Genomic DNA, 12,970 nt, shown 5'->3' with positions numbered 1-12,970 from the left:
CACAAGTACCTATTTTCACAACACTTTGGGCAATTTTCAGGATTTTCACCAACACTGGCCGCACTCAGGGCTACGCCCTGAGCACGGACGAGGCACCTGCCGCACTCAGGGCTACGCCCTGAGCACGGACGAGGCACCTGCCGCACTCAGGGCTTCGCCCTGAGCACGGAAGACACTCCAACAACTCCAATTTTACTTCACCCAGGAACACTCTCCACGCACTCGGGACACTCCAAAACACACTCTGGTAAGGTTCCCACAAGTACCTATTTTCACAACACTTAGTGCGATTTTCACCATTTTCACACATCCACCAACCCTGGCATATCACACATCCCCGCACTCAGGGCTACGCCCTGAGCACGGAAAACCGACTCCCAGCTCGATCCGACGCTCCTAGCGAAACTTGAAAAATCAATGGGAGTCTATGGCAGCTATAGGAAGGGGAGGGGCCAGGGCCACCAAACTCGGTGGAGACCTGGAGGGGGTCGAGACATGTATACACACCGAGTTTGGTCAGCTTGCCGCTTATACTTTGGAAGTTATCGAGCTTGTCCGAACTCGTCCGATGAATGGGAGTCAATGGCAGCTATGTCTTAGGAAGGGGCCACAGCCACCAAACTTGCAGGGTACGTGGGTCCCCTCAGACGATCTCTCGAGGCCAAGTATGGGCCCCATACCTCAAATACTTTTTGAGTTATCGAGCTTGTCCGAACGCGTTTTCTGGTTTTCATCCTATATCCTAACCCTAACCCTTACCCTAACCCTAACCCTAACCCTCCTATATCCTAACCCTAACCCTTACCCTAACCCTAACCCCTAACCCTTACCCTAACTCCAATTTTACTTCACCCAGGAACACTCTCCAGGCACTCGGGACACTCCAAAACACACTCTGGTAAGGTTCCCACAAGTACCTATTTTCACAACACTTTGGGCAATTTTCAGGATTTTCACCAACACTGGCCGCACTCAGGGCTACGCCCTGAGCACGGACGAGGCACCTGCCGCACTCAGGGCTTCGCCCTGAGCACGGAAGACACTCCAACAACTCCAATTTTACTTCACCCAGGAACACTCTCCAGGCACTCGGGACACTCCAAAACACACTCTGGTAAGGTTCCCCAAAGTACATATTTTCACAACACTTTGTGCAATTTTCAGGATTTTCACCAACACTGGCCGCACTCAGGGCTTCGCCCTGAGCACGGACAACGCACACTGGCCGCACTCAGGGCTTCGCCCTGAGCACGGACAACGCACGGACAATGCACCCTGGCCGCACTCAGGGCTACGCCCTGAGCACGGACGAGGCACCTGCCGCACTCAGGGCTTCGCCCTGAGCACGGAAGACACTCCAACAACTCCAATTTTACTTCACCCAGGAACACTCTCCACGCACTCGGGACACTCCAAAACACACTCTGGTAAGGTTCCCACAAGTACCTATTTTCACAACACTTAGTGCGATTTTCACCATTTTCACACATCCACCAACCCTGGCATATCACACATCCCCGCACTCAGGGCTACGCCCTGAGCACGGAAAACCGACTCCCAGCTCGATCCGACGCTCCTAGCGAAACTTGAAAAATCAATGGGAGTCTATGGCAGCTATAGGAAGGGGAGGGGCCAGGGCCACCAAACTCGGTGGAGACCTGGAGGGGGTCGAGACATGTATACACACCGAGTTTGGGGAGGATGGCACTTACGGCTTGGGAGCTAAATACGATGAGACGATTTTTCAAATGAATGGGAGTCAATGGCAGCTATGTCAAGGGAATGAGCTACAGCCACCAAACTTACAGGGTACCTGGGCACCCTCCATGGGTCTCTCGAGGCCAAGTATGGGCCCCATACCTCTTTTACTTTTTCAGCCAAATACGATGAGACGACGACTTTTCTGGTTTTCATCCTATATCCTAACCCCTTAACCTAACCTCACAGGAGTCAGAACGTCTCACAAAAACCTCTCCCAGGAACACTCTCCAGGCACTCGGGACACTCCAAAACACACTCTGGTAAGGTTCCCACAAGTACCTATTTTCACAACACTTTGGGCAATTTTCAGGATTTTCACCAACACTGGCCGCACTCAGGGCTACGCCCTGAGCACGGACGAGGCACCTGCCGCACTCAGGGCTTCGCCCTGAGCACGGAAGACACTCCAACAACTCCAATTTTACTTCACCCAGGAACACTCTCCAGGCACTCGGGACACTCCAAAACACACTCTGGTAAGGTTCCCACAAGTACCCCAAAATACGACACTTAGAGCAATTTTTACCCTTTTTGCAAACTCCACCAACCGTGGCAAATGACATGTCTGCGGACTCGGGGGGACCGGCTGAGCACGGAAAACCCACTCCCAGCTCGATCCGACGCTCCCAGCAAAACTTGAAAAATCAATGGGAGTCTATGGCAGCTACAACGACGGAAGGGGCCAGGGCCACCAAACTCGGTGGAGACCTGGAGGGGGTCGAGACATGTATACACACCGAGTTTGGGGAGGATGGCACTTACGGCTTGGGAGCTAAATACGATGAGACGATTTTTCAAATGAATGGGAGTCAATGGCAGCTATGTCAAGGGAATGAGCTACAGCCACCAAACTTACAGGGTACCTGGGCACCCTCCATGGGTCTCTCGAGGCCAAGTATGGGCCCCATACCTCTTTTACTTTTTCAGCCAAATACGATGAGACGACGACTTTTCTGGTTTTCATCCTATATCCTTACCCTAACCCTAACCCTATCCCTTACCCTAACCCTAACCCTAACCCTAACCCTAACCCAGTATGGTCCCCCTCACTCTTATACTTTTTGACTTACCGAGCTCGGGTCGTCGACTTTTCTGGTTTTCATCCTATATCCTGTGCATAACCTGTGCATAACAAATTCTGTCGCCTTCGGCGACAGAATTTAGTTTTGTTTCCCCTAACTTTTTGTTTACATCCAGAATTGTCATCCTGGACAAGCAGCAATATTTGTGGGAATGTTACAATTATCTGACCAAAATTATTACTCGAAACTGCCTAAGCCGATCTACCCAGAGACCATTCCGATTGTGGCTAAAATTCTCAATCAGTTACATAAAACCAAATTCATTTCAGCAAAACAAAAAGCATATTTATTAAGACCATTGGAACCCAGGTCCAGATTGTTTTACATTTTGCCTAAGATACACAAAAATCCAGTTAAATGGAGTGTACCTTTGAAAATCCCCCAGGGTAGGCCCATCGTCTCGGATTGCAGCAGCAAGACGTATGGGACGGCTGAATTTATTGATTTTTATTTAAATCCTGTCAAAATTACATCAAAGTCACATCAAAGAGACATATAATTTTGTTGACATTGTAAAGAAAAAACATCCAAATTCCTGTACATTCCTTGCTTTGTACTATTGATATAGACAGCTTATTGACAAATATTGTTACTACAGAGGGTATGAACGCCATCCGGAATGTCTTTTGTAAGAATCCTGATGGAGGGAGAACTGAAAAGGAACTCATTCAACTTTTAGAGATCAATTTGCTCAGGAATGATTTCCAGTTCAACGGTGAGTGGTTCTTGCAGGTCAAGGGAACTGCCATGGGTAAGAGGTTCGCGCCGGCCTACACGAACATCTTCATGGCCGAATGGGAGGAGTCTGCTCTGAGTACCTGGAATAAGAAACCGGTGCATTACAGGTATTTAGATGACATCTGGGTTGTTTGGACTCATTCAGAGGAGGAGTTTAACTACTTTCTACACACCCTAAACACTCACAACGCCTCAATCAAATTAAAGTCTTCCACCATCCACACTGCAGTGGATTTGTTGGATACCACGACCTTTAAAGGTCCATATTTCAGCAACACCGGCCGATTGGACATCAAAGTTTATGTCAAACCTACTTATACGCATGCATTGTTATTTAAATCAAATTTTCATCCGAGGCACACGTTTGCAGGATTAGTTAAGTCACAATTGATTCGGTTCCACAGATTTTGCACACAAAAATCATATTTTTATTAACCGGTTAGGGTGCTGTTCTCAGCCTTGTCCAGCAGGGGGTACCAGAGGTCCTTCTTAAGGAGGTGTTTGACGTCTTTTTCTGAATCCAAACAGCCAGAGGACACTGTGACACTTCCTTTTATCAGCACCTACTCACCTACTAACGTCAATCTGGCCCGAGGTTTGAGACAAGATTTTGTAGGATTCCAAGCTTCTAGTGGAAGGCTGACCAATAAGAGGGTCATACCTGCTTTCCGACAAAACAGGAACCTGAAGGACCATCTCATTCATGCTAAACCCAGGTCACAGATTGAGCCGAGCGCAATTGGACAGGGATGGTGTTTCAGACACCAGAAATGGCTGCTGAATCACCATAACCACATATTTAGTCCCGCAAGGCGGGGGCCCACAAACGCAAAATTGTGTTTATTTAATTAGATGCCGAGTCTGCAGACCAGATTTGTGGGTCATACGGCAAATACAATGCTGGCCCGACTGGTTTTGCATGAACGAGATGTTTCCCGACGGCTGGTGAGGAGGCCCTTTACCCTGCTGAGCTCCCACTTTATTTGGCACAGCTGGAGCTCGGTCAGGGTCATGGTCCTGGAACACAACCTGACCTGGACCTTGGGCCAGAGAACCTTGGTTTGGATGGCCAAACTGGACACCTACTCACCTCTGGGACTGAACAAGCGGTGATCACTTTGGCTTTGGGGGCAGTATGGCCTATGTATTGTGTCAAACTCCAGTCCTTAAGGATTGCTGTCCTGCAGTTTTTTGATGTGATAGAGGTACAAAACGCTGGAATGAAATGGCTTAATTACTGATAGAATTAAAATTATATCCTTTATAAATACTAATCATTATATTTGAGGACTGTTAGAATCTACGTATGTCTGTTCTGTGAGAGATGTCTGCAGAAACTCTGGAAGTGGCCTGCTGAGGAGTGAAAAGGAGGGTACCATGAACGAGACGTTCCAGTGTTCATTATCCAGAGGAATTTCTAACTGATATTCTTATCTTATGAAATACGCTTTTGAAGGTTGTATAATTAACTTGTGTGCATTTGAGTTTGCAGCTGTGCTTTGCTCCTCCTCCTTCAGGGTTGCACACTGTCTGTAATTAGGGCTTCCTAAAATGTAATAAAAGCAGGATGGGGACTCAGTTGAAGCTTCAGAGCATAGGCCGAAATCTGTAACTGGGTTTCAGCTGTGATCTCCCTGCAGGTAAAAACTAAGTTCTGACTCTTGTCTCTTCTTTGTGTCTGTGTTCAGGTAATTTAAACCTAACAATGACCTCCTGTTTGTGTAGATCAGTTCTCCAGAGCCTTAATGACCTAATTATTCTATTCAGGTGGTGCAGCAGAGGCACATCTAAAAGTTGCAGGACTGCAGCCCTTGAGGACTGGAGTTTGACACCCCTCGATTAGACGATATGGAGAGAAAATACTCTCACACAGGGAAGTGCAGAGGGGGAGCTTGAGCCCCTGCTCCTTATATCCTTGATATACCTAAAGCCCTTTCTGAGTTTTTTTTCTTAATTTTTTTTTTTTAATTAATCTGTGTGTCAGGAGGCTTGCTTGTGCCCCTCAACAATAATATTTAGCTAAATATAATAATTTAGCAAAATAAATTAGTCTGGCTGTCCTCTGTCTAATAATGACTGAATGGATTCTCAGTTTCTTTGCTTGCATGTTGTTAAGAAAACGGGTCCATTGTGAGGAGGAGGGGGTGGATCTGCGCCCTCGCTCTATCAAATTATGGGCAAGAATACTTTTTTTTCCAAACATACACTTGTTTGTGAATAAAAACATAGGTTTGATGTTGAATTAGAAAAGCTGTTTCTATTTATTTTTCGTAATTGTCCTCTCAATAGTGGAAAAAGCCTCCTCGCCTCTAAACACAGAAGTGCATCAGCTGCAAAAAAAAACTTCTGACATTAACTTTATCAGGCTGCCCCAGTGCTGGACTAAATGCAAAGTTCACTACAGACAGCGACAGATGTAAGGAATGTCAGTCTTTATATCAGAAATCCTGATATAAAGAAACGGTACAGCGACTGTCACTCAAAGCCCCGGTACCACCTGCTCACTGTTCGCTCTCTGCTTCACTTTAACCTACCGTTTTTACCAGGCGGTTCGCACAGCTGCTGATGGGATCTGGGCTGGATGTGAGCGGCTGTGAATAGAAATTACTGCAGAACCTCAACTGTTAAAGAAAGATTCGACCCATAGCATTTGGAGTTCACAAAATTTCACATAAACATCAGCGAAAATAATGTACCAGTAATTTGGACCGCATCATGAAGCTCAATCCGGTTCCACAATCAAATACGGTAAATCAAAATGACCCAAAAGCATGGGCGGACTGGCATAAGGGCTACCAGGGGATTCCAGCAGTGCAGCGACTCGCTCTTCATGCAGTGCCGGCCCAAGGTAATATGGGGCCTTAGACAGGATCATGATTTAGGATTGTAAACCAGGCGCCCTATCGCTCAGAACGCTTTTGGTGTGAACGCACCATAACAAAGTAAATTTCCTAATTAAATCTTAAATGTACTATTTAATTTTTTTTTCTCTCTGTTGAATGCTTTAAATAAAATTTAATGTCATTGTCATTCTGTGTTAAAATTCAACCATTTCTGTGAGAGCCCCTGAATGTCTTACAAAGCAGCAAACAGTTATTTGAAGCTGCTGGTGCCTCTGGAACCTCAAGGTGGAGGATCCTCCAGAGACTTGTGGTGCATGAACCTATTCGCCCACCCCTAACCAGAGCTCACAAGCAGAAACGGTCGCAGTGGGCCCAGCCGTACATGAAGATTAATTTTCAAACAGACTTGTTCACTGATGACTGCTGTGCAACCCTGGATGGTCCAGATGGACGCAGTAGTGGATTGTTGGTGGATGGCCACCACGTCCCAACACGGCTGTGACATCAGCAAGGAGGTGGTGGAGTAATTTTTTGGGCCAAACTCATGGGGAGAGAGAGAGAGAGCTGGTCGACCCCTAAAGAGTCCCTGAAGGTGTGGAAATGACCTCAGCAAAGTATATGAACTTTCTGACTGATCATTTTCTTTCATGGTTCAAAAAGAAGAGCTGTGCCTTCAGTAGCAAAATCATCTTCATGCAATGCACCATCTCATGCTGCAAGGAATACCACTGTCATTGGCTGCTATGGGCATGAAAGGGGAGAAACTCATGGTGTGGTCACCATCCTCCTCTGACCTCAACCCTATTGAGAACCTTTGCAGTTTCCTCAAGCAAAAGATCTGAGGGTGGAATGCAGTTCAGCTCTGGGAAGGTTTTCTGACATCCTGCAAAGAAATTCAAGAAGAAACTTTCCACAAACTCACAAGTTCAATGGATCAAGAATTGTGCTGTGATATCAAAGAAGGGATCCTATGTTAACATGTAACTCGGTCTGTTAAGATGTTTTTGATTGAAATAGCTTTTGATTTTAGTACATGTGACCACTTAATGCTGCACATTCAAAGAATTACCTTTTGCAGTTCTTTATAATCCATAAAATGTTTAGAAAATCTGCTGTGCATAATAATTTGGAACAGTGCATTTTGAGTTTAGAAACTCAAAATGAGGATCGGAACCAGGAACCTAAGGGTTAAACAACCTGATAAAGAAGGTTAGTTCTGTTCTGGGGACAACTGTGGAACTTCTGGAGATGACGATGCAAAGAAGGATTCTTCATAACATCAAGTTAATTCTGGACAACCCTGATCATCCTCTTCATGACACTGTCTTGGGAAAACGTTTTTCAGTCAGAGGCTTCTTCAAATTAATAGACTGCTGCAAGAGTTCTTCCCTGCCAAAAGCCATCACTATCTGCAATAACAATTAATTCATATTAATTTGAATTAGTATGATCCCTCCAGTATTAAAGTATTTTTGACATTAATAAGTAAGTTGAATAGACTTGACATAATGCCTAAAAATAGAGTTGTATGCAGTTAAGCTACAGTAAGCTAAACAGGCTAAACGTGTGACTATAAAAAGTAACCCTGTGTCATACGCCACGGTAACAAATCAATCTTCTTCATAGTTTGTGGATGTTTTACCCATGTTTAGTTTGGGTAAATTAATAGTTTTGTTATTCAAGGCCAACATTCAATGTAATTATGACTTCAGTGCATTTTGATGAAATCACAATTTTAGTATGCCGTGTCAACAGTGTGTGCTCCAGTCCGACACCCCTAAGAAGAAAAATCTAACCTAACCCTGTCTAACCCTTTCAAGCAGATTAAAACCCAAATTTATTCCAGTTTTGAACATTTTGGATGTTTAATAATAATCAAAGTTTACCTGATAGTGCATGCTCAGTCTCATTAAGGTAGTGAAACCAAAGTGGTTGTTAATGAGATTGAGCATGCTTGCTTTCAAGTAAAATTGGCTGACAAGGATATTACATGAATTCTAAAATAAATGCTGAGATATTTACCATGGCAAAAGAAAGCTTGCTCATAAAATAGTTTCTGATATGTGACAGAGCTTGAAAATAAATGGATAAACACACAAGAAGGATTTAAAATTTTGTTCTGGATTCAACGGGAAGCCAGTGAATAGAAGCCAAAATAAGAAAATGATTTTTCTTTTATTTTCATTAGAACTCTTGCTGCAGCATTTTAGATAATTTTTTACCTAAATTTTCAGACTTTCTAATAGTAAGGAATTACATTTGGTCCACCATCGAAGTAACAAATGCATAAACTGGTTTTCCTAGCTCCAGTGATAGGTAGGATATTTCTAATTTTGGAAATTTTCCAGAGATTAAAAAATATGGGATGTAAGTGGCATGTCCTGGACTAGAAAAACACCAAGATTCTTTACCTTATTACCAGAAGCCAATTTAATGCCATCCAAAGTAGATGACTGACAAATTTTAAAGTCATCTAAAGTTGGTGCTGAGACGGAACTTCATTGGAATCAGTTTGGCTATGAGACTGAACATGCTGGACTTGAGGTAAATTTAGATGAGAAAGGTCATTAATCTTCCGTTGTATTATGGAAATCACAAGTGATTAAAATGATTTGTGTACAGAAACTACTGTTACATGCCTCTGATGGCTGATGTGGCTGACTAAACCTAAAATGAGTCAAAACAGAATAAGAGTAAAACAGCAGTTTGTTAAAAAAAAGTTTGCATCTGAAGACAGTGACATATTTTAATGATTTTATAAAACAACCATATAAAAACAGCCCATAAAAACGCATGCACTTTCAGTGTAAATTCCTTTGGAAATATATAGGAAATTTATACAAGTTTAAACCTTAACAGTGACTTCATTCAGTTAGGTGATTCACAACAAATATACTTGGCTGCATAGACACATTGACAATATTATTGCCTACATGGAAAATAAATTGAAAAGTAAAAAATAAAAATCAAGTTGATTTTAATTCTTACAGGGGCTTTTGCTGAAACTACACTATAAAAATGTGATGGAGGTCAGCTTCCACTTTTCATTTCACTACACTAAAGAACTTTGCAGTAGTGAATAAAGTGAGCATTCCCATTAAAAATACATTCTGATTATTACTGACAAAAAAACTCACTGATAGAATGATGAAAAAAGCCTGAGTTAAGAGAAACGTGGAGTCATAATAATAAGCCTGAGGAAACAGTTCACTGATTCACTATTTTACAGAAGTAAACATAAAAAAATATGTACAAAAGCATTATTTTATGTAAAAAATCCATGTTGCATTTTTCTATTTATCTTATTAAACAATTTACAAAGTTGCTGGTGGGAAAAACTGAAAAAAAAAAGTTGTAAATGAGGTACTGCAGGTGTTGAGCCTGAGTCCATACTGGATTAAACCAGACAGCTCTACATCACCAAGTGTCACGGTTCACGTGAGAAGTGACATCTTACTGTCTAAACTCTTAAATAAGGAACATGATCACATTAAGTCTGAATACAAAGACAAGAGTGAGGGAAGTCAAAAATAAGATCCAGTGTCATTTGCTGGGAGGAATTGGAGGCAGCATAAAGGGTCAATTATGTCCACTTCAAGCTTTAGGATAGTAACAACATTTTGTTGAGAGCCGTAGAGTCTAATGGAGCAATAAGTCCTTCGTATTTTCTTTTTCTGACAGGGTTCACAGGTTGAGGACCCTGTCACTGTTACTGAGATCATGAAATGAAGAGACTGAAACACAGTGCTTCAAACAGCTTCATGACAGGGAACCCTAATCAGCCTAAGGCATTTACTGAGTTGCCGAGTCTAGGACTGTTGCTGTAGAACCAAGCAGCTCCTGTTATGTCTTACGGTTGCTCCAGTTCTGCTCAGGTGTACTCTTGTGGTCTGATGAGTAGTCAAATGGTGAGTGAGACTCACAAGGTGAGCGTTCATCTCGAGGAGAACGTGTTCCACTTGCTGACGCTCTCTGATCTGTTTGCCAGTCTGAATGGTAGCGGTAGGAAGAACGGTAGTCTGAATGAGAAAGCTCCTTCACCTCCTGTCGATGGTCTTTGCTGGTGCGGAATTCCTCCAGTTTCCTATGCTTGTTGTCGTTATAATACCTGAAACACATCAGAATCAGTTGGGTAAACCTGGAGCATATAATAGCATAGAAACACTGATAACTAAAGACAGATGCATATGTGACTATGATTTCTCAATCAGTTAACATTTACAAACTAAATTGTTTTAAAAACAAATGCTAAGCGGGGTGTATAAACTGACCACATACTTTTATGATCACAAATATTGTTTTGATGGTAGTTCAAGCTGCTTAAGTAGGCGCACGTTTATTCCCACTCATCAAAAAGCAAAATGGAAGTAATTAAAATTCAACTCAAATCACCGTCAGGGAGGATTGTAGCAGGAGGAAGACAGCACGACTACTTCCTCCAAAACGGACAGGGATGAGAAAAGCTAAAACTAGAACACAACAAGAATATTTGGGAATATTCTTCAACTGAAGTACAATACAATACGTACAATATTTTAATTTCTATCATTTTTTTAATGCAAACCTGAGAAGTAGCTTAGGGTGATTTCTTCAGAGTATTCTAAGTTTTTGAATTACTGTTTTTGGTGGTTTTATAAGCTGGAAGCACAAATTATGTAACTATGTAATTATGGCAGAAGTTGAAGCTCGTTCAGGCTGAGTCATAGAGCGTTGTCGCCATAAAAGTCAGCAAACAACACAGAAAAAGAATTACTAGGTTTATTAGTAATAGTTGTTAAGAAAAAAAAGTCACCTGAGGAGTCTGAACATTTGATAAATATAGTGACAATGTAGATAAGTTGAAAAAAATGTTTATTTTGTCCAGATCACGGCCACTCATCTCCACACTTGGCTGTGCCTCTTGGATCCACCCACTTTGTTAGAAATGCTTGAAAACTATTTAAAAAAATAAATCTTACCATTTTTAGAACTAGTTATGTTTTCCAGAAGTTAGAAAGCACTTGTACATGTACAGAATAATCACTGTCCTCCAGGGCCTAAATATGACAGACCGTCACTGTGTCAACAGAGCGGCTGCCCCAAGATATGCCTATTTAATAGTCAGGCAAGGCCAATTGCCGATATATATATATATATATATATATATATATATATATATATATATATAAATAAATAAAAAAGGCAAATAATGGTCAATTTGTCATTCTACTTCTACTTTAAAGTTAAGAAAGATAAGAAGTGTCTCCTTGTGTGAATGTTCATGCTTACCTGTCCTGTCTGTCTCGGCTGTCTGCCTTATAGTGGTCTCTGTGGTCTTTCCCATTGCTGAAAGAAGAGTACGGCCTTTTTCTGGAGTCTACCACACTGGTCTTCTTGTGGTACTCAGAGCCATGTCTGTCTTTATTGCTGCTGCTTTCAGAGTATCTACCTGAAGGCTGATGTCTGTCTGAGCAGTAGCTATCTCTGCTGCTGTCATCTTGGTGGGAGCTGTCCTTCAGTCTTTCAACATCTATGCACAAAAAACATATCCAAAATGAATTAACGGTGGCTTCTTGATTTTATTATATGTTCAGAAGACACTTACCTGCATGCTTATAGCCTTGAGTGTTTATAGTTCTAGTGTTCTGCTCCACAGTCTAAAGACACAATAGTCATATTCTATTAAAATGAGAATACCCTGGCATAGATTCTCAGTTATCTAAGACATGACAATAAATACTTAGGACATTAGAATACTTTTCTTGTTCCTTCAACATGATTTACCTTGCATCCAAAAGTCTTCTTCAAGTTCTAAAAATGGCTGGAAGTAACATACTTCTTAAAGACAAAGAAAACTCGTTTGGCAACAGCATTGTGCAGATTTTTGACAGGGAAGGAATTTGTGAGATGAGTGAGAGAAACCATCAAAACAAAAACTAAGAGCAGAAGGCCTCAGATTTCATGTGTATAACAACTGCTGTACAGCATTGACTTAATAGTATCATTGCTCTGAATTCAACATATAATAATAATGATAATATAAGAAAAATTATGCTAATAATTAAAGCTGCAAGCAGCCTCAAACGGCCCTCAAAGCTTAGTGCCGCTCCGGCCTCCCGGCAACCGCGGGAGCTCCAGCAACGCCATCCGCTCACCACTGTAAATGGTCTTGTGCACTTCCTGCACCCGTGCGCTAGGCGATACACATCAATGTGTTCAGCAGTGCTTCCTGACGATGCACAAAAAATCTGGTGCAGATCAGCTGATGTAGTGAGGAGATATAGCTGAAGGAATAACCTAGGGGGCGCAGTGGAGTCAAATTGCAATTTAATGCTATTGGGCTCTTTAAATGACTGAGTTTTGTGAACCTCTAAAGTTTGGTGCAAATCAGATGGTGCATTTGATTTAGAGACAACCGTATGTATACGGCGAGGGATTGAGTAACGCCCACACGGTTCAGCCAGCAGCCAGCATTGACAGAATTCATCATGTCATTGTATGTCACTTGGCACAGGATTAAACCTATATAAATCATTGAGTAAAAGTAAGACATCCAACAGAAAAAAA

At 42.3% G+C, this 12,970-nt stretch overlaps 1 protein-coding gene across 3 annotated transcripts in view; it reads right to left on the bottom strand.

Moving 5' to 3' along the window:
- Window positions 1-9,152: 9,152 nt before the first annotated feature.
- The window catches only part of chd1 (chromodomain helicase DNA binding protein 1), an 82,697-nt gene continuing 78,879 nt past the window's right edge, over window positions 9,153-12,970 (bottom strand). For all 3 annotated transcript variants that reach the window (XM_032570416.1, XM_032570415.1, XM_032570414.1), the window contains exons 34-36: window positions 12,009-12,060; window positions 11,693-11,933; window positions 9,153-10,532 (exon numbers count right to left, since the gene is read on the bottom strand). In XM_032570416.1, the coding sequence (XP_032426307.1) occupies window positions 10,268-10,532; window positions 11,693-11,933; window positions 12,009-12,060 (558 nt within the window). In that variant the 3' untranslated portion in view covers window positions 9,153-10,267. The remainder of the gene's footprint in view (window positions 10,533-11,692; window positions 11,934-12,008; window positions 12,061-12,970) is intronic.

The sequence above is a fragment of the Xiphophorus hellerii genome, chromosome 8, assembly GCF_003331165.1.
Source record: "Xiphophorus hellerii strain 12219 chromosome 8, Xiphophorus_hellerii-4.1, whole genome shotgun sequence".
Lineage (NCBI taxonomy): Eukaryota > Metazoa > Chordata > Actinopteri > Cyprinodontiformes > Poeciliidae > Xiphophorus > Xiphophorus hellerii.
Note: the sequence above shows the minus strand (reverse complement) of the source record. Positions and strands in the feature narration are given on the sequence as shown.